The sequence below is a fragment of the Manihot esculenta genome, chromosome 10, assembly GCF_001659605.2.
Source record: "Manihot esculenta cultivar AM560-2 chromosome 10, M.esculenta_v8, whole genome shotgun sequence".
Taxonomy (NCBI): domain Eukaryota; kingdom Viridiplantae; phylum Streptophyta; class Magnoliopsida; order Malpighiales; family Euphorbiaceae; genus Manihot; species Manihot esculenta.
In genome coordinates this window covers 29809905-29832405 of record NC_035170.2, presented here as the reverse complement: position 1 = coordinate 29832405, position 22501 = coordinate 29809905, and the positions used below count along the sequence as shown (strand labels likewise).

The 22501-nt window shown below is 33.0% G+C and overlaps 4 protein-coding genes and 1 non-coding gene across 11 annotated transcripts; all 5 read right to left on the bottom strand.

The window, feature by feature from the left end:
• Positions 1–770: 770 nt before the first annotated feature.
• On the bottom strand, positions 771–4694 carry LOC110623966 (E3 ubiquitin-protein ligase UPL5). 3 transcript variants are annotated; one of them, XM_021769006.2, is made up of 4 exons: positions 2987–4694; positions 1942–2483; positions 1295–1640; positions 771–1201 (listed from the first exon to the last, which is right to left on the bottom strand). In XM_021769006.2, the coding sequence occupies exons 1-4, from the start codon at positions 4440–4442 to the stop codon at positions 843–845; spliced, it is 2703 nt and encodes a 900-aa protein (XP_021624698.1). In that variant the 5' UTR covers positions 4443–4694; the 3' UTR covers positions 771–842. The 3 variants fall into 3 exon arrangements, with proteins under 3 accessions (XP_021624698.1, XP_043817161.1, XP_021624697.1); XM_043961226.1 differs by having other exon boundaries at positions 771–1640; positions 2987–3751; positions 3971–4693; XM_021769005.2 differs by having other exon boundaries at positions 771–1640; positions 2987–4693.
• Positions 4695–6641: 1947 nt separating this feature from the next.
• Positions 6642–10359, bottom strand: LOC110624146. Of its 3 annotated transcripts, none has more exons than XM_021769260.2 (3): positions 9514–10359; positions 6954–7069; positions 6642–6863 (listed from the first exon to the last, which is right to left on the bottom strand). In XM_021769260.2, the coding sequence occupies exons 1-2, from the start codon at positions 10180–10182 to the stop codon at positions 6983–6985; spliced, it is 756 nt and encodes a 251-aa protein (XP_021624952.1). In that variant the 5' UTR covers positions 10183–10359; the 3' UTR covers positions 6642–6863; positions 6954–6982. The 3 variants fall into 3 exon arrangements, with proteins under 3 accessions (XP_021624952.1, XP_021624951.1, XP_021624950.1); XM_021769259.2 differs by having other exon boundaries at positions 6642–6857; XM_021769258.2 differs by having other exon boundaries at positions 6642–7069.
• On the bottom strand, positions 6642–16273 carry LOC110625029 (pinin). Of its 3 annotated transcripts, none has more exons than XM_043960983.1 (11): positions 16053–16273; positions 15858–15968; positions 15343–15408; positions 14921–15097; positions 14717–14830; positions 14498–14569; positions 13955–14038; positions 13721–13821; positions 13332–13416; positions 12402–12824; positions 6642–7069 (listed from the first exon to the last, which is right to left on the bottom strand). In XM_043960983.1, the coding sequence occupies exons 1-10, from the start codon at positions 16131–16133 to the stop codon at positions 12432–12434; spliced, it is 1284 nt and encodes a 427-aa protein (XP_043816918.1). In that variant the 5' UTR covers positions 16134–16273; the 3' UTR covers positions 6642–7069; positions 12402–12431. The 3 variants fall into 3 exon arrangements, with proteins under 3 accessions (XP_043816918.1, XP_043816919.1, XP_021626209.1); XM_043960984.1 differs by lacking the exon at positions 6642–7069 and adding an exon at positions 12042–12101; XM_021770517.2 differs by lacking the exon at positions 6642–7069 and having other exon boundaries at positions 12208–12824.
• Positions 13016–13166, bottom strand: LOC122724961. The gene has a single exon (XR_006352411.1). It is a non-coding gene; the product is annotated as a small nucleolar RNA snoR135 (small nucleolar RNA).
• A 3821-nt stretch (positions 16274–20094) lies between the features above and the next one.
• LOC110625299 (probable WRKY transcription factor 9) lies at positions 20095–22290 on the bottom strand. Its single transcript, XM_021770912.2, has 5 exons — positions 21961–22290; positions 21723–21857; positions 21245–21637; positions 21049–21162; positions 20095–20949 (listed from the first exon to the last, which is right to left on the bottom strand). The coding sequence occupies exons 1-5, from the start codon at positions 22207–22209 to the stop codon at positions 20296–20298; spliced, it is 1545 nt and encodes a 514-aa protein (XP_021626604.1). The 5' UTR covers positions 22210–22290; the 3' UTR covers positions 20095–20295.
• Between the last annotated feature and the right edge of the window lie 211 nt (positions 22291–22501).

The window sequence follows — 22501 nt, the reverse complement described above, 5'->3', positions numbered from 1 at the left end:
CCATTAGAACATAATTTAGTATATGCATATACTCGACCACCATTCCCAACCAACCCCCATTGCTGTGTTCTGCTACACCATTGCTATTGCCTGCGTAATAAGACCATATATCTGGATTTTTGCAGCTTTCAAGGTATAGTTGATTAATTTCACAAGTAAACAGTGAAAAATATATATATACATAATTTCAAGGTATAGTTGATTAATTTCAAGAAACTTCTAGTTAGTAAGCATGTTCAAACAGCTCTTCTTCAAGAACTGGTTAAAGAATTTTCACCACTTCATCGAATTGCAAAGCATTCTGCCATATCAACACAGCTAAAGCTAAAGATCTCATATGTCTATCATTTGCTTCTTTCAATAAACAGAAGCAAGATATTGAATTCTGCTTTGTGTCACCTTCTGCAATCATTCCATCAATTGCATGGGAAAAAAAAGAAGAAGATCATTCATCCATCTCAAAACAATAGCTCTTAGCTTTTAAAGCAGAGTACCCAATGTTGTTTCCTTCATTAAAGACTTCTATATGTCTCTGCTACATCTCCATCAAATGTCTCTTTGCCAATTGTATTTGTTTGCCCAATTCATCCATCTCTAACTGAATGGAAGGAAATTCACAACGTTGGTGATGGGCGTGTGAAGAGAAATGCGACAGCTAACACTTCCTTCTAGTGTTCTTAATTATAATCTTCTAATTTCCTTGTACTGTTTTTAATCATTTGTTTGGACATAGCTACTCAATTCATTCAGAATGTTCCAATATAGAAGTCAAAAACCAACAGCATCATTGCAATAGTTCTTACAAGAAACGCAGAAGCACAATTTATTGAGAAGCAAGCATGCTAAGAGCAACGCCCTTTTACAAATGGATGCTCTAAAAGTTTAGCAGCAGTCGGCCGGTCATTTGGATTAACTTGCAAGCATTGCAGGATGAAATCTCGTGAATGCTCTGTGAGAGAATCGGGAAGACGAGGTAGCTTACCTTCTCCAATGCTGTAATCTACAGCTCCAGGTTCCAAATGAGAGTATGGAATTTGGCGCGTGGACATTTCCAACACTACGCAGCCAACACTCCATATATCCGCTTTCAATCCATACCCTCCTCCCTTCCCATTAACAACCTCAGGAGGCATCCAACGAGGATTCCACCAGCAAGACTTCATTAGAGTTTTTAAGTTGGTCACCCTTGACAATCCAAAATCTGCAATTTTCACACATCCATTCTCATTAACTAAAATGTTTGCACATTTAATGTCTCTGTGGACTACATTTCGATCATGAAGGTATTTTAAACCTTTTAGTATTTGCTTTGTGTACAAAGACACTTGAGAATCTTGAAGTTGAAACTTCTGATAAAGTTTTTCGAGGGAACCTGCTCTTACAAGCTCAAGAAAAATATAGAGATTCATTTCATCCTTATGAGTGCCAAAATATTTCACTATATTTGGATGACTGAACTGACGTAGCAAAGCAATCTCTTGCTCAATTTGGTCAACTTTTTTTCCTTCTAATAATGGAGCTACCTTTACTGCGAAGAAGAAACCATCAGAAGTATAACCTTCATGTACTTGTCCAAATGAGCCACTGCCTAGGAAATCACCCCATTGCCAATCCGTAATATTAATTCTCCTTCTTCTAATCTGTAAAGTATTCAACATAGTTTACGTATTACACTTTAAAAGAAGTGATTGAGTATTAAGCATGGTTGTATTAATGAATAGTTCCCAAAACTAAGAATATTTCATCTAAAACATTAGCTGAACATCCTCCAGTTTTATATAATTGTCGGAAGTTCTTGAATAGAAGTTCAAAAGTTTATAAGGAACCCTTATATTTCAAAAGAATTCCAGTAAGGAAGCAGCTCATGCGATAATATTCCCAAAGCAAGCTTCAGAGCTGTGATATGAATGAAAAAGTAAAGGAAACTGTACAAGCACATACCTTTTGCAATTGGGACATCAGAGGATCACTTCCATTGCATTCATGATTCAGAGATTTTCTCTTCTTACCAAAATTAGACCCAGCATTTCCGTTTCCTTTTAGCACATGGTTAAGATCTTCAAGCTTTAGTCCTTTAAAATCTTCAAGTAGCTGGCTTATTGACGTTTTAAAAATCATCTCAAAGCCTTTACTGAAAAAGGACACCTGTTTTGAGATTGAGTGGACAAAGCAATGCCGAACAAGAGATTTAATATAACCATGGCTTGGGTAAAGTTTCATGGTCTTGCCAGTCTTGAATCCAAACTTCACTTTAGGAGATTCCAAAGCTGACAGGTCATCCTTATTTATGAACTCCTTGCACCTATTGTAGAAGCATGGATCTGCATCCTTTACATCTTCTAACGAAATATTCTTTCTAGCCAATTGCATAAGAAACACACGACCTAAGGCAACACCTACTTGTATTTCATGCATCAGTGCTAGTGCAATCACTTGACCAGCAAATTTGAAACAGTCAAGATGAAAGGGTTCTGGTTCCAATTCTGCATATTACAATCATGAACTTATGATTTGAGCAAATGACCATGATAAAATGTAATCCAAATCCAAGGGTAATGTTGAATTATACCCAAAACCAACTCGGAAATGAAATGTTTATTAGTTATGCAGAACTTTTAGAGAACCTGGAGGTCTAACTCTACCCATAGAACTAAACAAATGCATATCATGTTCTTTCGTTGAGTTACCTATTTTAGGCAACTAATTTCTAGACTTCTCATGTTCTCATGTCCTATTGTCAACCGTAGCCGTAGTACAATTTGCAATCAATGTTGAGATAACAATGTTTAATAATATGAAAAATCTTCTGCCTGTTCAATATTCTATGCCCTAATGATATCTCAGAAAGTAAATATATGATAAATTTGCAACAAAAAGACATGGATCAATCATTTCTCAAGGAAAAAAAAATACAAGCATGCTAATTCAAAGAAAGGCTCACTAAAAAAGCAAAAAATAAATAAAGGATCAGAAGGTGTGATCTTACCAGGATTAGGATAGAAATCTGTAGGATTATCTGGGCATGCTCGGAATAAGAGATTTTTTGGTTCGAATAAAACTTGGCATACCTTGCATAACCAAGGATGCAATATTTTAGGATCTGTAAGATCCTTATATTTGAATGCATTGAACAGCTTTTTGTCCAACTTTTCAGACCAGCAGAAGAGAGGGTTGAGGAGCTGTGCGTCGCGTAACTTTTTCTCAGGGAACATCTTCATCATTACTAAATGCATCCTGGATTCAGAATCAAGCACAACAATGTGCTTAAGAAACCAATCATAATCATCACTACGCATAATGTTTCTAACCATTATTTGCAGTGAATTCTTCTGGCCTTCTAATGCACGCTGCAATTTATCCGCACCATCCTTCACAAGTTGAGAAATGCTGTTCAATTCATTCAGAATGGCCAAATACAGAAGTGAAACAGAATGCGTTGTATGAAGTCTTTCAAATATTTTTATCATATCCGGAAGACGAGTAAGATTCTGCTTCATATCCTTCAAGTGATCTTTAAAAAGAACATTAATTACAGCATTTGTATAGCCAATCATGATATTCTTGTCATCATCCTCATCCTCATTTATCTGAACATTGATTACTTTACGTGGTACGCATAAAAATTTCCCCAAGTCACGAACTTGAATTCTCAGTGACTCGATGTATTCGCTTCGATAGAAGATATTACACAATCCATTGGATAAGTCTTCTGATAACTTGATAGCAAAGAATAGAATTTCGATCACTGCCCCTGGATAATAATCGTATAAGATCTCATAATTATGTTCTAAATAATCTGCTAGCATAGTTCGGCATGACTTATACAGAAGATCTTCACAAGATACTTCTCTGAGCAAAATACAAAATTCTACTCCTAAATAAGCTATTTTACCAGCCGAAATCCCATTATCTGTCATCAATAAGGTATCCAAGGAAAGCCTTATCAAATTATTACCATAGGATTTGTTACCTCCAATTGGTGAGCTATACAACATAACTAAAGTTGCAGGGACAGAAGACAAAGAGAGAATCCCCACTTCTGCCTCGCGCTTCAACGCTTCCCTAAGGATATCAAAGCAATCTTTATATGTGGAAGCAGATTCATCTTGACCTTGGCACATGCGACAAATGTTTGAACTCATTTGATGAATCATTTGGAGGATGTCCGAGGGGTCGTCCTTGTCATCCCATCCAACCATCAGCTCAAGGCAGGCTTTGTTTTGAATTGAGTAGTCGATAAGCCTGTCCTGGCGCAGTAGCTGCTTCCTCTCATAAAATAATCTCTGTCCCGTAACTGGAATTTTCCAGGTCACTAGAATTTTCTCGTGGATAATCTGTATACGATTATTAGCATCCGCATTGATTTCTATAGGTGGAGCTTCCGAATTCATCATTTTCACGAATAGTTGGATGGGTTCAGTTTCACCGAAAGGCAACGCCATCAACTCTGGATGAGAGGTCTTCTGACTTCTATTGCGTCTTTCAGTTGAGGAATTGGCAACAGGGTTTGGTGTTAGGCAGCGTTTGAGGGATAAATCGAGTATCAAGCAGCCCCACTTAGGGTCTATAGCATCATTAGCATGTGAGCCGAGAAGTAAGAGCTGCAGAGCTCAAACACAATGGAGGGAAACAAAATCAAAATTGATAGAACAAATTACAAGGTTTGAGTTGGTCAATGGTATTTCTTTGGAAAAAGTTAATACTGGGCCTTCCTTTTCCAATTAAATAATGAGTAATTAGCTGAAAATTAGAAAGAAATGGTCCAAAAGTTCACAAATAAAATATACATTTTAAACAATTTTTAGAAGAGCACTAGATTGGACTACTTAGTTGTTCTCTGGTCCATTTGGATTTTATATTAGATTTTCCAAGACTAATTTAAGGCTGTTTCCACTGGAAGTTGATCGAATTGCATCTTTATTACCCAACCTACGACATTTTCATGTTTTTCTATTATATTGGTCTTTTATTTACTATTTGAGAAACTAGAAGAGGTTATGGATTTAAATTTTATCTTTTCCAGTTTACTATTTTTTAATTTTTTTAATTTCTATCATTCATCTAAATAAATTTCAACCGTCAATTCCTAACTATGTATTTATTTTTACAATCAGAAACTCTAACTTTTGCTTTTCTCAGTAGCCACTCTCTTCTTCTTCGCCTTCTCTCTTCTTTTATTCTTTTTTCTCTTCCTCTTCATTTTTAGTTCACTATTTCTCTTCCACTTTGATCAATCCAACGCCGGCACAGTACTCAACAACAGCCACTTCATCGCGTCGTCTACAACAACACTCAATAATATCCACTTCATCGTGTCATCCATAGCAACAGTATCAACATGCCGCGTCGCACACCGGCACCACTTCAGCAACAGCACTGTCGCGTAGAATCATCGCGCATCACCACCACTCTAGCACTAGCAATATTGTGCAGAACCGTCACGCAAACACCGTTGCCATATCACCACACCTCAATCAATTTCCTTCCATCCTACAAGAGTTATTTTGATCGTTACCTTTTTATTTAAAATTGAAACATTATTTTTTTAATTTGTAATATAGATTTAGATTATTGAGATTTGAAATTGATTTGGCGTTAATATTATTTTTGTTTTAGGATTATATATTTAATCTCATTGAAATATCGGAAAAGAAAAAGAAAATTGATTATCGAGATAAATTAAACTGATTTATTTTAATTTAATTCGTTTAATTATATAAATAATTTTATTTGATTCGATTTTAATTATTAATTAAAATTTAATTTTTAATTTTAATAATTTAATTCGATTTTGAATAAATTTATTGTTTATTCAATCCTAAATTCACATTCACGCTTTCCCTCTCCTCGGAAGGGAAAAAAATTGAAAATTGATGTGAAATAATACACTACTACACGAATGAATTAAATTAAAAATTGATGTGAAATAATATACTACACAGAATGAATTTAAGACAATAGTTAGAAATTATTATTTTATATATTTAAATTATAATGAAAATTAATAGTGAATTTATCTTCATTGTTATTATATAAATTAAAATTTTATTTTATTTTATAATAAACAAAAAATAAATTATAATTATAATTTTATTAAATATAAAATAAATTAACTATTAAAATATATTGTTATATACAACAAAAAACTATTTCAAGGTTTAAACTTTAAAAGAAAAACTGTTATGCTTAAAAGTCTTAAGATTTTTCAAACGCTAAAAATATTTGCTTCAATATTTAATAAAAAATCAATTAGATGGCAGAGGTTTTTTTTCAAGTATTTTATAAATTTAAATTTATATTCTACTATTTTAATAAATTTTCTCCTATTATCTTTTTAATGCTGAAAAAAAAAAACAAATCCTTTCACTAATCTGAAAAAAAAAATCCTGAAAAAGAATGCAGAGCCAGGAAGGTACTAAAAAAATCCTGAAACTGGTTTCAAACCATCAAGAATGGGACTGATTTCGATTTGATATGAAAATCAAATTAAACCGTCAGTTTCGAACCAAAACCTGCCCAGAAAGGGCCTAACTCCAACACACCACAATTTACAAAGAGATACAGAAAGAAAAAGAAAGAGAGGCCAATTTGGCGTGGAATTGCAGCATTACATGAGAATTACACTTTACAAGCAATCAATATTTCTTTTTTTCTTCCAGGTGAAGTAAATAAGAATAAAAATCTGATAAATCTTGAGAAAAAACCACTTTGATTTCCCATTTAGAATTAACCCCATTTCTCCTTCTTACCACCTAATTCCTTGCCATGCTTTTGCCTTTCATTCAACTCCATTGATGTATCTCCAACCTTAACATGCTTTCTACTTTCTACCCTTCTCTTTTGCTTTTCTCCATGCTCTGTTTCTAAGGAGGAGGTGGGAAAATCAGTCAAGAGCAGAGAGAAAACGAAAGAAAAAAAGAAAAAATCTTCTTTCTTTTTTTTTTAATATTTGCCTTTTTGTTATTGGCCATGTTCTGCCTAGTCAGACGCTCAGTCCATCAAATCCACATTGCTTGTATGTAAGAGACTGCTTCCTTGGACTTATCACTATTGCACAGTTCACTGATACCTGTTCATCCAAACTCAATTTAGATTTTTCTGAAAGAGAAAATATTTTTAAAAAATATATATCAACATTAATGGGAAATGGTAATAATAAGTTTTTTATTAAAAATAATACAATTGCATGAAATGACTGAATGGAATATTAAAAATGCAAGTTATATTAATTAAATAACAAAATATTTTCTTTTTGAAAAAAAAAAAAGTGAATAATAAAGAACTAACTCCAGCAGTAATGACATAATTATTAGCCTTTGTTTATTTTGTCAAAAAAGGAAGTTGGCAATAGGCAACTTTATGGCGAGTGGAAAGCACGCGCTAATTAGACTAGAATAATGCAGTTGAAAATTCTCAATTCCAAGCTGGCAAACAACATTGCAGAGACATTATATTTTTATTTTACTGTTCATTGTCATGGAAAATGACATTACTCAGAAATGATTGGCATGAACACTGAGCTGAGCAGAGCAGAGCCACTCTGCCCAGTCCTGAAGCTACACAAAACAAAATGCCCATAGATTCTCACAATTTGAAGCAAGCAACAAACTCAAAGATCAGCTCATAAAAGAAGAGCAAATCTAACATTTCCCTTGAGCTAATTCCACATATTTCACAGTTTTCATTACTGGACCATCCCTAAACACCTCCATAGAAGCTAATAGAGTCTCACCTCCTGTGTATCTGAAACACTAAATTCTTTCTGGTGTACCAAAGAAGAAAATTTCTGAAACATTGATGTGAAAGGCACATACAGAGGCTTTAGTAAGAATGCAAACAATTAAGGGATGATGTCCAATTGCCTGTTATAACACCCCTACAAAAGATAAGAGAGAAATTCTAACTTGCATCTTCCAGCCCAATCAAACTTTGGATCCCATCACATCTCTCCCCTAGGGCCACAAGGCCCCAAGAGTCATCAATTCACATGCTAAGAAATTGAAGAAGATCTTTTCTTCCCTAAGGCTAAATGTGAGGAATGCAGTTTGACATTTTTTACTACAAAACAAAACCAATCCATGCTCATTTGTTATTTTGTTATCATGAACTGTGACTCCCAAAACCTTCTGGGTAATTGGCAAAGAAATGGTAGACCATGAAATCCAACCTTCGACGTCTCAAATGGTCCTTAAGTGCATCAAATTATGAGACACACATGAATCAATTAAACATTCAAGTAATACAAATGCATCAGTAGCTACAACTCAATGATTTATATTTCTTGCAAAAGTAGTTGGCAAGAACCAAGAACAACCTCATCCCAAGTCAAAATACAGGCTAGCAGACAGATTAGGCAAGAGGGATAAATGACAAGTGGCTAGTGGGAGATAGGTTTCTAAGAGTGTGAAAATCACATGACGGCCATGGTAAAAATCATTGCTAAGAAATCTCATCCACATGTCTGCCTCCAGACCATTGATGCGTTACAAGAAAACGCTTGAAAAAAGAAAGAAATTAACTGGTAAATTACAGATTAACGGCCATTAACAATAAATTAAAGTTGAAGAATTACTCTTAACGCAACCTTTTGTGATGCTTTTTAAAGAACTGAAAAGACAGGATTAAGGCATAAAGAAAGAACAAAGCAAAGGGCATTAGTAGCACAGAAAAAAAAAAAGTCCAAAAGGGTCAAATAAGGTCTCTTTTTCAAGATTAATTATTTAGTCTCTATTTTTAATTCATTATTAGTAGCCCCTAATAGTTATTCACCCATATAAAATTGGCCGAACCAAAGGAAAATTTTTTATTATACAACCATTGAAATGGAACCCCTTTGATTGCATAAAATAAAATTTCCATGCTAAGAGGGCAGATTAGCAAGAATATCAAGAATATGTGTTCCAAGAAAGTAACCACGAAAACACATGCTTTTCCACAGTAATGAACAGGGCGGCGTCTGTTAGCAACAAAAATGAAAGGCCTAAGCAAGAGTGAGACAGAAGTTGGTGGATTTCACCGATACAGAACAGTAAAACTAACCAGAGACCAAAAACCCATTTCTGGAGAAAGCTTAGCCAAACTTCATTGATACAAGAAGATATGAATAGAGAGGCAAAGATAACAAGAAATAGAAGCTAAAATCAGAACCGTGAGCACTGAGTAGTGTGAAATCCAGATGTGGAAACAGAGTGCTGACAATTAATGTATAGAATTTGAAGAAATGGAAAAACTAAGCCCAGTAAGGTAATGCTCAAACGTCTTAATCGTAGAGAAGAACCCAGAAGCAAAAATTTAGTTAGCAACCGAAAATCCATGCCTAGAAAAGAACCCACATCCAATTTTCAGAAACTAGAACCAAAATTAACTTAGGGAAGAGGTATTACAAGCCAAAATTAGAAATGAGCAATGTTGGATAATTTAATGCAAGGTAAAGCCAATCTTAGAAGTAAAAAAGAAAAGCTGATGCAGAAAGATAGAAGATAGAAAAGAGAAGAAGGATGGCTAATGGCTGACCTGGACTCCAGGTGAGTCGAAGTCTACAACACGGATCTTAGCACCAACTTCACCCAGAACCCGAAGCTCCACTCTATCATTCAGCGAAGCATCCCTGATTAAATCAGCAGCATTGGCCTGGATCAAGCTATAGCGATCAACGGAGATGGTGGCTTCCACCTGCCGCTCGCTATGGGCTTCCTGATAAAACCCAGGAACCGAAGCCTTCCCCAAAGGAATCCCATGATACATGACAGTGAATTTAGACTCGCCGTACTTGATACCTACCTTGTTGGGATTAACGGCAGTGAATAGCATGTGGATAGTTAAAGAGAGTGAAGCGGTGGTGGCGCCAGTGGTCATGGTGGTTGTGCCGGTGGTCGGGTCAAGTGAATTGAGATTAGAAGCGGAGATGCCCATGTACTGGACCCCGACTTGTTGGAGATCGAACTCAGGTTTCTTAGGCTTGACGGCGAGAATAATGATAAGGAAGATAGCGAGAACAAGGAGAGCAAGGAAGGAGAAGAGAAGGAAGAGACAACAGCAGCAGCCTTTCAAGGAGGCTGACTTGGAAGACGAAGACGTTGGGTAGTAAGGATGGTGGTGGTGGTGCGTGTTTGAACTCTGCGGTGGGCGTAATGGTCTGTGGTCACCGTTCAGGCTAGTGCTCGGTTGTGCAGGTGGCGGCATTTCGAGGGATTAGTTTCCTCCGCCTAAAGCCGCCAGTCCTCTCGTCTCTTTCCTTCTTTTCCTCTGTTCTCTTGTCTCTCTGGTCCTTTGGTTTCTCTCTCTACTCTACTCTGCTTTTCAAGACGGTGGAGGCAGGAGACAGGAGTGAAGAGAAAAGGAAAGCGGAAGAGCAGGCGAGCTGAAAAAAATGAGAATGAGACAGATAAATAAAATAAAAACTTAATCATCATTTTTTTAAAAAAAAAAAAAATTATTTTTAACTGTTAAATATTAAAAAAAATAAAAAAAATTTAATATAAAAAATTCATTAATATAATTTTTAAATAATGAGATTGCTTACTTAAGTAGGGAAGCTTTACAGGACATTATATTAATTTCTGAATTATTTTAAATAAATAGAAGTAATTAACAATAGTGTTTTTCTTTTTAAATAATGATAGTATTATTAATAATTAATAATCCAATAATTGAAAATTTGTATTTTAAAATTTAAGAAAATTTATAATTGTAAAGTTTTTTTAAGTTATTTAAATTTAAATTAAATTTATAAATGATTATTTAATATGAAATATCTATTATAATTTAATTGTACACAGCAAATCAAATAAGAAATAAGTGTGAAGAATTAAAAGTAAGATATTTCAATCAGAAACACTATGGTATAATTTCCATTTTTAATAATAAACCCAATAACATTTTATTTTTTTATTTTAATAATCTCTGATTAGAATAATTATTTTTATAAAATAAGAATTTAAATGGAGTTTTATAAAATGAATTATTTAAATTATTAAAAAATTAATTTTTTATTTCAAATAATAATAATAATAATAAAATTATTATATAAAAAACTTATTAATTAATTTATCTGTTTTAAAAAAATACATTTAACCATTAAATATTATTAAAAAATTAAAAATACTTTTAATGTCAAAAAATTAATTAATAAACCATTTATAAATTTAAAACATTAATTAATAAATTTTTTTAAATGATACAAACTAAATAATAAAATATTTATTAATAAAATTTTAAAATATTTTTTTAAAATTAAAAACCAACTAATAATTTTCTTTATCTAAATAGTTATTTTTCATTAAAAAATATCTATTAAATTGGATTTTTGAACATGAAAAGGGAATAGTGGTGGTGAGGCTGGCATTTGCGCTGTATAATTTGTTTGCTACTCTTTTTACGCATCCAGTATTTGTGGCTTTCCATAAAACAAAAGAAAAAAGCAGACAAGGACAAACGCCTTGCCAGAAAAACAACCTTATAGCTACTGAGCTACTGCCCCAAAACCTCGTTCCTTTGCCTTTATTTTTTTTTCCATTTTTTTGTTTTTTTTTTAAAATGCTGATCATATTGATCAATTGAGAGATATAAACTGCTCTTAATATATGATTATGATGGTTATCAGCCTATAGACAACACAGGGTATAAACAATAAGAAACAAACCTAAATCAAGCAGAGTGAACATGCCTTTCCATTAACCTGATGTCAGCTCAGGCACATGGTGGCTTACAGCTACATCACATTTATCAAATTGGCACTATTCATGTTTCCAAAACTGGTGTTCATCAGGACAAGTGCATTTTCTTGCCTTTTGCAAGCTAAGCAGCTTTGCATTTTCAATCATCTTCTTTCCTTTCACACTTTCCCAATCATCTTGACATAGACTAGGTGGTCACAGCTATAAATAGCATATGATTTTTAGCAATGTAATTTATTATTTTTTCAGGTTATGTAATTTAGTGCAACAGTGTGTGCCTAATTATTAGCAACAGCATGACCTTTCTGCCAGCAATTTGCCTTGGGCAAGTTCTAGTAATAGAAGAAAGAATAGTAATTACTCTTATTTCAGCAAAAGATGATGAAATTATTCATCTGGTTTGTTTAGTGCATAAATTCTACAAGCCTGCAACCACACCATCACTGACAAATTACGAGGCAATTCAGCCAAAAAATAATTTAATGATGAGAAAGGCATCCAGGAATAAAGTCTTGGGATAATCAAGCATTCCTTAACATCAACAAGCAGTAACCTTATACTCATTCATCCTAAAATAAAATCATTCAGTTTTCGAATCTATCCTAAATGCTTTAAAAACACCAAAGTAGGAATTAAACGGAAAACAAATAAAAGAAACCAAAACAGAAAACCTACAAAAAAGGCAAGCAAATACAGAATACAAAATAAACCTAGCAAGGGAATAACCTGACTGAAGGATTTATTGGATGCCTTCAATTACTGATCAAGATTATCAGGAGGTGCACTGCCGCTAGTGCTACCAGTTTCAGGCTTGGCTGCTTCATCGTCCCTTCTAACATTGTCATCAACTACCAGCACATCATCCATCATGTCATCTTCCCCAACATTGATATCCTCCACATCCTCCTCATCTTCGTTGTTGCTTCCCCCGGGGATCTTTCTTGTCTTGGGACCGTGCTCAAGCCTATGGGTGTCTAATTCTTTGTCCATTGTCTCTTGTAAATTTGCGTCATTGTTTGGTCTCCTTGCTTTCCTCGCATTTTGCCACCTTTCTAAATCCTTTTCAACATTACCAAGGTACTGTTCTGCAATCTGCTTCTGATATTCAGACAGTTCCTCTCTCCTAGTAGCCTTCCATTCCGACAATGTCTGAAATGTGATGAACATACTGTATGATACATTCTGCACAAACCTAATGGAATATGACTGTTCAAAAACATTCCAGACCACCACCACTCCCTCATGCATCTGAGGACGGCCGAAAAGAAGAGAAGATTGGAATAGAAAAGAATTCTTTAAAAAAAAATCCATCTCTTAAGCAATAGAGTAGGATAAAAATGTAATATGAGGAAGATGATTATTGAAACTCCCAACAAGTCAGATGAAGCACAACTGCCCATCTCCCTCAGCTGATTTTTCTTTAGCAGGGAACTCTTTCGGTGACAGCGCATTTATTTGTAGCACTATGCCGATACACACAATCCCTGCCCATTCTATAAAAATGGGATTTGAAAATTAATGTTGCTAATAGAGCATAAAAAATAGACCACCTCTCTAGGTATTCAGTGTTTTATTAATAAAAAGAGAATGAAGTTGCTATAATATCTAAAACGCTTTCATATCAGCCAATAGGCCTAAACACAGCAGGAAAATAACCTGCTCTTTTTGTTGCTCAAGTAAGGTTGCATCTTCCTCTAGTGGCTTGTTAGGCAAATAATAGATTGGAGGCTCCGCATTAGTCCTGAAAGACACATCCCATAAATAATTAACAAAGTGTCAAAAATGCCGAAGAAAGTAGTTAGTAACTGTATCTGAAATCCTGCAAAGCAGCAGGAACATTCACTCATTGGGTTCCTTCAACACTACTATGCACATGAACAGAAACTTATCTTCGTCTCAATTAAACTGTGAATATGGACACTTTGGACCAAAGTTAAAAATAACCTGCAACGGAATATCAGTTACAGAAAAAATTAATGTCATTGATTAAATGTCACAGTTTAGCAAGCGTAAAAGGTTTAATGTAAACTGGAAGAACAACATACCTTATAAAATTGCAAAGTTTTTTATGGTGCTCACTCCACCGAAGAAACAGCAATTCCAACTTCTTTTCTTCTGTTTTGGCAGCAACCCGTGCTCTAAGAATCTGTTTCAGTAAAAGGAAATCCAGTAACGAAAGAGAATGAATAAAGATCATTGACTTTACTATAGCATAGGGTTAAAAGAAACTATTCAAGGTTTCGTCAACACAACCATAATTTGTATATTCAAGTACTAACCAAATCCCTCCTCCTCTTTTCTGCAATTTGTTCACGCTCTTGCTGCCTCAGCTTTTCACTTTCTTCTCGTGCTCTTTGCTCAGCCTAAGGAGAGTTCAAGACATTAGCCATACACTGGAATATCATATTACTCGACATGTTTCTAAAACTTATGATATTAGCAGGGTTATAAGGATTTTCTTAATTAACAAGAATATGTAATTTTGCAGCAACATAATAATAATAATAATAATAATAATAATAATAATAATTACTAACTCTGCCAACAATCAGAAGATATGCAACCCCAAGACAAGCTGTATAAATGATAATCCTCACTCAAGTTACTTGTAGCTCAAAATTCCAAACAAAATATTAGCTTTAGAGTAGCACCTCGGAGGTTGGAGACTATGACTTTAAATTCACAGAGATAAAAACATTGGATAGAGTTACATTTCTGCAGCAAAACCGATAGTTTATGGCTAAAGCTTATTGCAGTCAAGGAACCATTCAAATGTAAGCATGCTATACCAAAGATGGATTCATAAGGAATAATATACTCACCCTCAGCAAGGCATTGGACCTTTGTTTAAATGCCTCTGTGCCAGAAAGTTCCATATCTTCTTTCCGGAATTTCTGCAAAAGATACAAATTAATAACAGAGATATAAAAAATACTAAGACACAGCACAATTGTACATTACACTAGAAGGCAATGAAATTTTCTTGTAAAAACATACTTTCCCAGTAAGAAAAAGAAATCAAAGGATTCACTTATGCATACCTCCAAAGTACCTAAAAGTTGCCCCAACATTCTCTTATTTCTGCTAACCAAACTGGGATCCTCGTTCTTTGGCAACACCCTTGGCACAGGCTCAGCAACAGGAAGTTCAGCCTCCTAGCAACAAAATTACAATAAAAAACTATTATTAATGTTGGGAGGGGGAAAAACAACAACCCAGTAAAACAATATAAGATTAACATGTACCCTCCTTCCTGCCCTCTGATTGCCATCCCTCCTGGACCAACCGCTCTGCTGTAGACTATATGGCTTTCCGTCGTTTTGATCCTCTATGGCAACACCAGCATTTTCCTCCTCAACTGATTGCCCCTTCTTCAAATCCTTTGACACTGCAGGATCCTCAACAATCTCTCCATCCTCCACCTTCATTCCCAAATTTCTAAAAGCTCAATTATACAATATAATGACAAAGGTAATGCAATTTCTCAACAAGCACCCAAAGTGAACTCGACCATGCTCTTTTGTTTCACTTATATGACAAAAACTAATACTCCTTTAAACTCAGAGCAAGATATAACATGGAATGTAAACTTTTATAACCCTTTATTCTACTAGTTCCTCCAAATACAAACTAATGAACACATTATGTCAAACAAAAAGCATTTTACCTTCACAACGGCAGACAAAAGCCGCCGTTTTGCCGGTTGTTGATCTTCTGCATCATTCCTATCAGCCTGAAACGAACCAAAAAACCTCATTCAAAAACTGAAAACAAACTTCAAAAACTTTATAGATTTTGCAAAAATTCAATTCATTTCATTTCTTTTATATCACATTTCCCCTCCATTTGGAATCAAGAATTTCACAAGAATTCGACTATCTTGTTTGAAATAAAAGAATTCAATCATTTTTAAGGTAAAAAATTTTCATCATATATAAAGATGAATTTATGCATGATTTTCATTTGAATTATTTTCTTGCAAAATCATTCATGCCAAACAAAAGGCTCTTGTTTGGAGTGTAAGAATTCATTTCTTTTTACTTACAAAATTTTCATTTTTAAAGACAGTGGAGTTGTGCATAATTTTATAAGAATTCATTTAAATTATTTTCTTTGAGGCTAAAAAAGGAATATAATGAAGCTTCAAAGAGTAACCAGTTGAGAAAAGCAAGAAGAAATTACAGGTCGAACAAAGCCTCGCGAGCGAACCCCATTGGCGGCAAAGTTCCGAGGACCAGCACCAGATAACCCACCTCTTCGGAGTCCCCGGGGATCACGCAACCGCTCAGTAATCTGTAACAGGAATATACCAAACAGATTAATACTCCCAACAAAATTAGCAAACATATTATGTACAAACAAAAATCTTAAAGGGACCTGGCGCTGTTGGCGGAAGAGCTCATCGATCTCCCGCTGGAGCTCCTCCTCAGTCTTGTCGATAGCGGTGGCGGTACCCATATCGCGGGTGGTTGCGGTAGGTTGCTTCAGGAAATTGAGTGACCTAAAAAAATACAGAGACAAAGAACTATGTCTCTGACTGTGAGAGTCGTGGGGTGCGGTCACGTTAGAGAGAGAAAACCCTTTTGAGGGTTTGGGAAATTTGTGATGTTTTAATGGAGAATTCAATGGGAGTGGCCCAAATTTTACTTTGTCGCCATTGATAACCGCTGAATAGACAAAAGCCCATGAAGGGGATTCTGTAAGGTTTCCAAAAAAAAAAAGAAAGGAAGTTAACAAAATTATTATTTATTACTTCTTTTTTCTATAATTTTTAAATACATAAATTAAAATATAATAATTATTTTAATTAAAAGATAATTTTTTTCTACCAATTTTATAATTAAATTACTTTAATATAAAATGAAGATATTAAGTATTTTTAGATAATAAAATCATTATTAATAACTCTCATTTGAAAATAAAATAAAGTAAAATTATAATAATTAATTTATATGTTAATTATAATATTAAAAAAAAGAGTGGACAGTATTTTATGACAGCTAAAAATTTAATAATTATATTATTATTTATATTATCTTTTAAATTCAATTTTTTTTAGATTAATGTTATAAAAACTAAAAATTTCAAAATTTATAATATAGAATGATTATATAAGTAATTTTTTAAAAAATTATAGCTAAATAAAATTTAAATTAATATAAAAAAATAGAGTAAATGCAATAGAAATATATAAACTAGCTAACGTATTTTTTTAAAATAAAAGTGATTAAATATAAATTTCAGAAATGATATTCAGAAATTGAATTGTGACTGACTGGGAAATATGAAAAAAGCAATGTTCAGAAATGCACTTGGGCAGAAACAAGTTTGTTAGGCAAGGCTAAAAGATCAGATTTTGGGCTCATCACCTATTGGGCCTGCCTCCTTACCTTATCCAATGGTTTTCTCTTTTATTGCACTTCTAGCAAGTGCAAGTGCAATTGCTATTGTGCAGCAAATGCACTTGCTGCACTGTGCAACAAGGCAGCTGCACTATGCAACAAGTGCATTTCTGCAGTTGCTGAAAGTGCAGCAAGTGCATTCTGCTACAAGTGCAGGTGCACTTACTGCACAATTCAGCAAAGTGCATTGCACTGCTAGCAAGTTCATGAGGTTGACAGCGTGAGGAGTGAGGAGTATTCGGTTCAAACTGAATAAACCAATCAAATCGAACTGAAATTTGAAAATTTAGTTCGATTTTTTTTTCATTTCGGTTCGGTTCGGTTTTTAATTTCAAAAATTTTAGTTATTTCGATTTGATTTGATTTTGATTAGAGAAAAATTGAAAAAATCAAACCGAACTGATTAATGATAATAATATGTTTTTTCAATAATATAGAAAAATTAAATCATATTAAGATTAAAATATTTTAATTAAATTTTAAAATACTAAAAATAAAGTGTAAAAAATAAAAAATTTATTAAAAATCGAAACCGATCAAACCGAACCGAATCAGACCGGTTCGGTTCGATTCAGTTTCTGATCAAAATCGGTTATATTCGGTTTGGATTTCATAAATACTAAAATTTTGATTTTTAATTTATTCAATTCGGTTTAGTTTTGAATCGAATCGACCGAATGCTGCTAGAAAGAGGTGCTCTTTTTCTTTATTCCCCGGTTCATGTGGGCTAACATTATATATTTTCTTTAAAATTTAATTGCGACAGGTTTTTTTTTTTCCGTTTCTTTAAATTCTTAGCGTCCGAACCTATTACGATGGTATGCAACAAAATTATGGTCTCTATTTAGTTTTTTTCGGACATTTAATTTTTAGCGACCATAATTTCCTTCGTTAAAAAGCTACCTTATCAATTAATAAGATTATAGATAGTTTAATTCAAATTACAGTATTGTTTTACCAAAGAAAAATTCTTATCTAAACTATGACAAAATCTTGGTTTGAAAATAAGGAATGATATTAGAGCTATTCATAATTTCTTAAATTTAAACTGAGTTTGAGTCAAATAACAATAAAGAAACTTATAACAAAAATTACTGCATTTAAGTATATTATATGTTTGATTAATGATTTTTTTTCCACTTTTCCAACTATGGGTCAATTTTGATTTGTGAATTCAAGGGTCCTAAATCAAATAGTGAGTGCCAATTTTATTTTCAATTTAGTTTAGTTTGAACTAATCAAATGATTGAAAATTTTATTTAAATAAAAAAATATTTGTTTGAATTTTACTACTGAAATTATCTAATTTAATTTTATTCAAAGAAAATCTAGATAAAAAACTCAAGTTATAAAATATTATTTTATATATTTAAATTATAAATACAAGTAATAACAACAGTTCAAAAATAGCATATTCATTCTTATTATTATAGCATAAAATAATAATTTTTATTTATTTTTTTGTAATAATGAAAAATATTATTAAAACCTTATTAAATATAAAATAAATTATTTATTAAAACATGTTATTATATTTAGTAAAAAAATTAAATTTTTTATAACAATCTTAAATAATTGATAAATTATTATTTTAATAATACTAAGACTATAATTTTATAATTACTATTAAAATATTATTCTCTAAACTCTAAAATATATCAATAATTGTTTTAATTCGATATCGACCGATACATAACGAACTAGTGTAATAGAATTGATTTCAAAATTGAGTTGAGCCTTAACTTAGCTTTAGTTGAGATTTTATATATTTGAAAAAAGTATCATATACTTTTATTGATTTTTAATTTTAAAATTTATAATTTAAATTATAATACACCGTTAATAAATAACAATAATTTTTAAATTTGATTAAAAATATTGATATAAAATCATACTAAAATATATAAATTTTAAAATAAAAATGAATAAAATTACATAATATTTTTTATAATTTTTTAAGTGAAATTATATAATATTTTTTTATAATTTTTTAAATTAACCGTAATATTTCCATGCCACGTCAGTATTTCTTAACCGCAACACTTTTCATTTTTATATGTATAAACATATATTTTTTTAGTGCATTAATTAAACAAGTTGAACTTTGACTTAAAGCCTCAATACTCACACCCTTAATTTGGAGGACGAGGACCTCTAGTTCTTGCTTTAATAATCAGAATTAGATTCAGATCTCAGAAGAACTCCACTTAATAATCTGCTTCTTCTAATCATCAAGTTCATTTCTAATTAATATTATATATTTTTATTTTACTCTCTGAAGATCCTAAAATCCTGCATGCACTTAAGGCTTATATATTCTTAATTTGGTCTGACACAAAATGAATAAGAAATTAAGGAGAGATGCTTGAAATATAGCTGTGACTTATTCTTTTAATATAAAACTTATTTATAAATAGGGATTAAGTTGAAACTTATTTTATCAAAAAAGGTTGTTTTATAATTAATTGTAACTCTAAATAGCCGATTAGAATTTTTTAATAAAAGATAAATAGATGAAATTTTAAATCGCAATTGAATTGACACATCAAAAAAAATTGAGAACTAGATGTGATTTAAAATCGCATCTAACTCTCTTTTGCATTATGGGAATGTAATTTAACTCTCTTTTACATTATGGGAATGTAATTTTGAGAGCTAACAAAAATCGCATCTAACTTTCTTTTATATCATAGAGATGTCTAGTGACGGGCTACCTATCAATTTAGCTCTTAGATTTATTATCAGAGAGTCGCGTCTATTTCAGACATGTTAATCTAATCGCGATTTGGAGTTCTGATTAAAATTTTTTTTACACGATTTTGAATATTGATTGGTGATCATATATTGCTCGAGGCCAAGCAATATCCCTTCCTAATCTGAGGGGAGAGAGATTGAGAAGGTTGGGCAGCTGGGTTAGGATAATAAATTTTCTGGTACTCCATAATTTGCAAAATGTTGTTGCCAAAGTCCTTGTTCAGACAACAGAAACTGGTAAATTTGTTTCTTTTCTAATGGAGAGAAGGGTAGTTGTCAACTTCCTTGAATCATATTAAATTCAAGTAAATACAGAAAAAAAAAATCTTGATAATAAGAAAAAGAACGTTGAACAATCCAGTATGAGTTTTATTGGGAAGAACATTATAACAAAACCTAAACAAGGCTAATATTACAGAATCTGTGTATACCCTAATTGAGTTTTTGAATAAATTATTGATCTTTTACAAATTTTCTAAAGGTGATGAATTTCTGATTGGCTTACCAGCTGCAGCAGAGAGAGATTCAAGAACCCAATTCCTGCTACTTGAACTACCACCTTCTCCCTCCTTATTAGGAACCGAAGGAGACTCCATAGCATGATGGGTACCCTTTTCTTTATTGATAAGAGATGTGATAGCAGCAGCAACAGCAACCCTAAAATTTGGATCAGATGCAATAGTTGTAACATTTTCATTATTACTCCCATTATTTTGGTGACTCGATGATGACGACGACTTGTTTTGCATCCAAGAAAATAAGGGCAACGCTGGTGATGATGATGAAGATGAGATGGGTAATGAGAATCTTTCTGGAGTGTCGTTTGTGAGATCAAGAACAATTCCTTTAGAAGGATCATTAGGGTTTATGCTTCTGAAAGGCGATGAATGAGGATAAAACATGTGAGGGCCCATGCTGCCACCTTGATATGGAAGTGATGATGATTGGGTGAAATTATGAAACCCATTAGATAGAGGGTTGCTTGAATCCAATAACATGAAGGAAGCGGCTGCTGAAGCAGTTGACGCCATGGCTGTTGCTCCCACAGGTAGCGGGTGATTATGGGTTCCTTCATATGTTGTTATAAGGATTGACATGTCTTCTAGGCATCTTTGCACCTAGAAAAAGATTAATAATGAAGAATTTATGATTAACAATCAAGCTAAAACTCACTTTAAAACTTGAAAATATAAAAAATTTAAGAGTGAATTATGAACCTGTTTTCTGACTGGACATCCTGGAGCTACTGTGCAACGGTAGTAAGCTCGGGGGCAAGGATTACCTTTGGCAATTTTCTGTCCATATTTTCTCCATTGGCAACCATCATTCATCTACAATAATACAGAAGCTAAAATTATTATCTAATTATATAATTTGCAAAAGGTATAATATCAGTAAATTAATTCAACTTACTGTTGCTGTTTGGCATCTAGCTCTGACTGAAACCCTAGCTTTTCTGTTGGGTGGAGTAGGAGCATGAGTAGTGATTCCAGCCAAGTGATGATCAGTTTTTTGAAGCTTATTATTATCACTTGGCACCCATGAACAGTTTCCATTTTCTTCCTTATTCTCTTCTTTACGATCTTCCTCTCTTTCTTGCTGATGATGATGATGATCTGAGTAATCAGTTTGCAGCCTTAATGACAGGCTTAATTCTTTTTCTTCAATAATCCTATCATTATCCTTTGGTAGAAAAGGTTCTAAACTTCTTTGATTGTTAGAATCCAAAAATTTTGGAACTGATCCTATTGGTTCTTGAACAGCTCTCTTGTCATCACCATTAAGTGGGAGAAAGATATGTGGATCCTAAATTTAAAAAAAAAATGTAAATTCATGTGAAAAAAGAAGTAAACTTTGATCTGATTCAAGAAATTTGATTATGATTAATTACCTTGTGGGTATTTTGTTGGATAACTGCAAATTTCATTTGAAGATCATGGTAATCTTTCATGGTTTTTTCTACAACTCTTCTCAAGACTTTGTTCTCTTCTTTCATTCTATTCATCTCCATTTGTAAAGCAGATAACTGGCAGACATAGCCATATAGCTATAAGATTTGACATATTAATGCAATTATGAGCATGCAGACAATAAGCAGAAACTATAATTTCAAGAGAAAGATGTGATACCTCTTCTGTTTTGTTGTTATCTTGCAAGGATAATTCTACAGAAGAATCATCTACTACTTCTCCTCCTGTTGTCGCTGTTGTTGCTGTTGCTTCATTTTCATTTATTTCTTGCAAATCTTCCTCATCTTCTTCTCCATTTTCTTCAACTTCTTGAACTTCTTCTTCTTCTTCCTCCTCTTCTTCTTCTATGTCTTCAGTGTCTATTTGCAGGGAAAGATCAATCTCCATTTTCTTTTCTTCTCTACCCATTCGAGAGATCACAGGATACAATAAATTTCTCTTCTTTGTTTTTCTTCTCTCTCTCTCTGTGAATGCTGCTTTTGAGGCACCAAAGTCAATTCCCTCGTCTCAAAGAAGTATAATTAGACACACTAGGGCGCATCTAAGCTTTGACTTTAATTGGGTATTTAATTTATTAACCTTAATTAATTAAGACTACTAATTAACAGTTCAATAGACTTCGGTGAATTAGGCAGCTACCCATCCCATTCATTTTTTAGGTTTACTCCCTATGCTACAAAACGATTCAACTCTTACGACT

What these genes read in the sequence shown, in the direction of transcription:
- LOC110625299 (XM_021770912.2), bottom strand. Translation starts at nt 22,209, where the DNA reads ATGGGTAGAGAAGAAAAGAAAATGGAGATTGATCTTTCCCTGCAAATA. An exon ending in ATAACAACAAAACAGAAGAG is followed by an intron (nt 21,858 to 21,960) that starts GTATCACATCTT and finishes TATGTCTGCCAG; the next exon opens with TTATCTGCTTTACAAATGGA. An exon ending in TCCAACAAAATACCCACAAG is followed by an intron (nt 21,638 to 21,722) that starts GTAATTAATCAT and finishes TTTTAAATTTAG; the next exon opens with GATCCACATATCTTTCTCCC.
- LOC110625029 (XM_043960983.1), bottom strand. Translation starts at nt 16,133, where the DNA reads ATGGGTACCGCCACCGCTATCGACAAGACTGAGGAGGAGCTCCAGCGG. An exon ending in TCTTCCGCCAACAGCGCCAG is followed by an intron (nt 15,969 to 16,052) that starts GTCCCTTTAAGA and finishes TTCCTGTTACAG; the next exon opens with ATTACTGAGCGGTTGCGTGA. An exon ending in GGTCCAATGCCTTGCTGAGG is followed by an intron (nt 14,039 to 14,497) that starts GTGAGTATATTA and finishes AACTCTCCTTAG; the next exon opens with GCTGAGCAAAGAGCACGAGA.
- LOC110624146 (XM_021769258.2), bottom strand. Translation starts at nt 10,182, where the DNA reads ATGCCGCCACCTGCACAACCGAGCACTAGCCTGAACGGTGACCACAGA. An exon ending in TCGACTCACCTGGAGTCCAG is followed by an intron (nt 7,070 to 9,513) that starts GTCAGCCATTAG and finishes TTGGATGAACAG; the next exon opens with GTATCAGTGAACTGTGCAAT.
- LOC110623966 (XM_021769005.2), bottom strand. Translation starts at nt 4,442, where the DNA reads ATGGCGTTGCCTTTCGGTGAAACTGAACCCATCCAACTATTCGTGAAA. An exon ending in AGATTTCTATCCTAATCCTG is followed by an intron (nt 2,484 to 2,986) that starts GTAAGATCACAC and finishes TGTAATATGCAG; the next exon opens with AATTGGAACCAGAACCCTTT. An exon ending in TGATGTCCCAATTGCAAAAG is followed by an intron (nt 1,641 to 1,941) that starts GTATGTGCTTGT and finishes AATACTTTACAG; the next exon opens with ATTAGAAGAAGGAGAATTAA.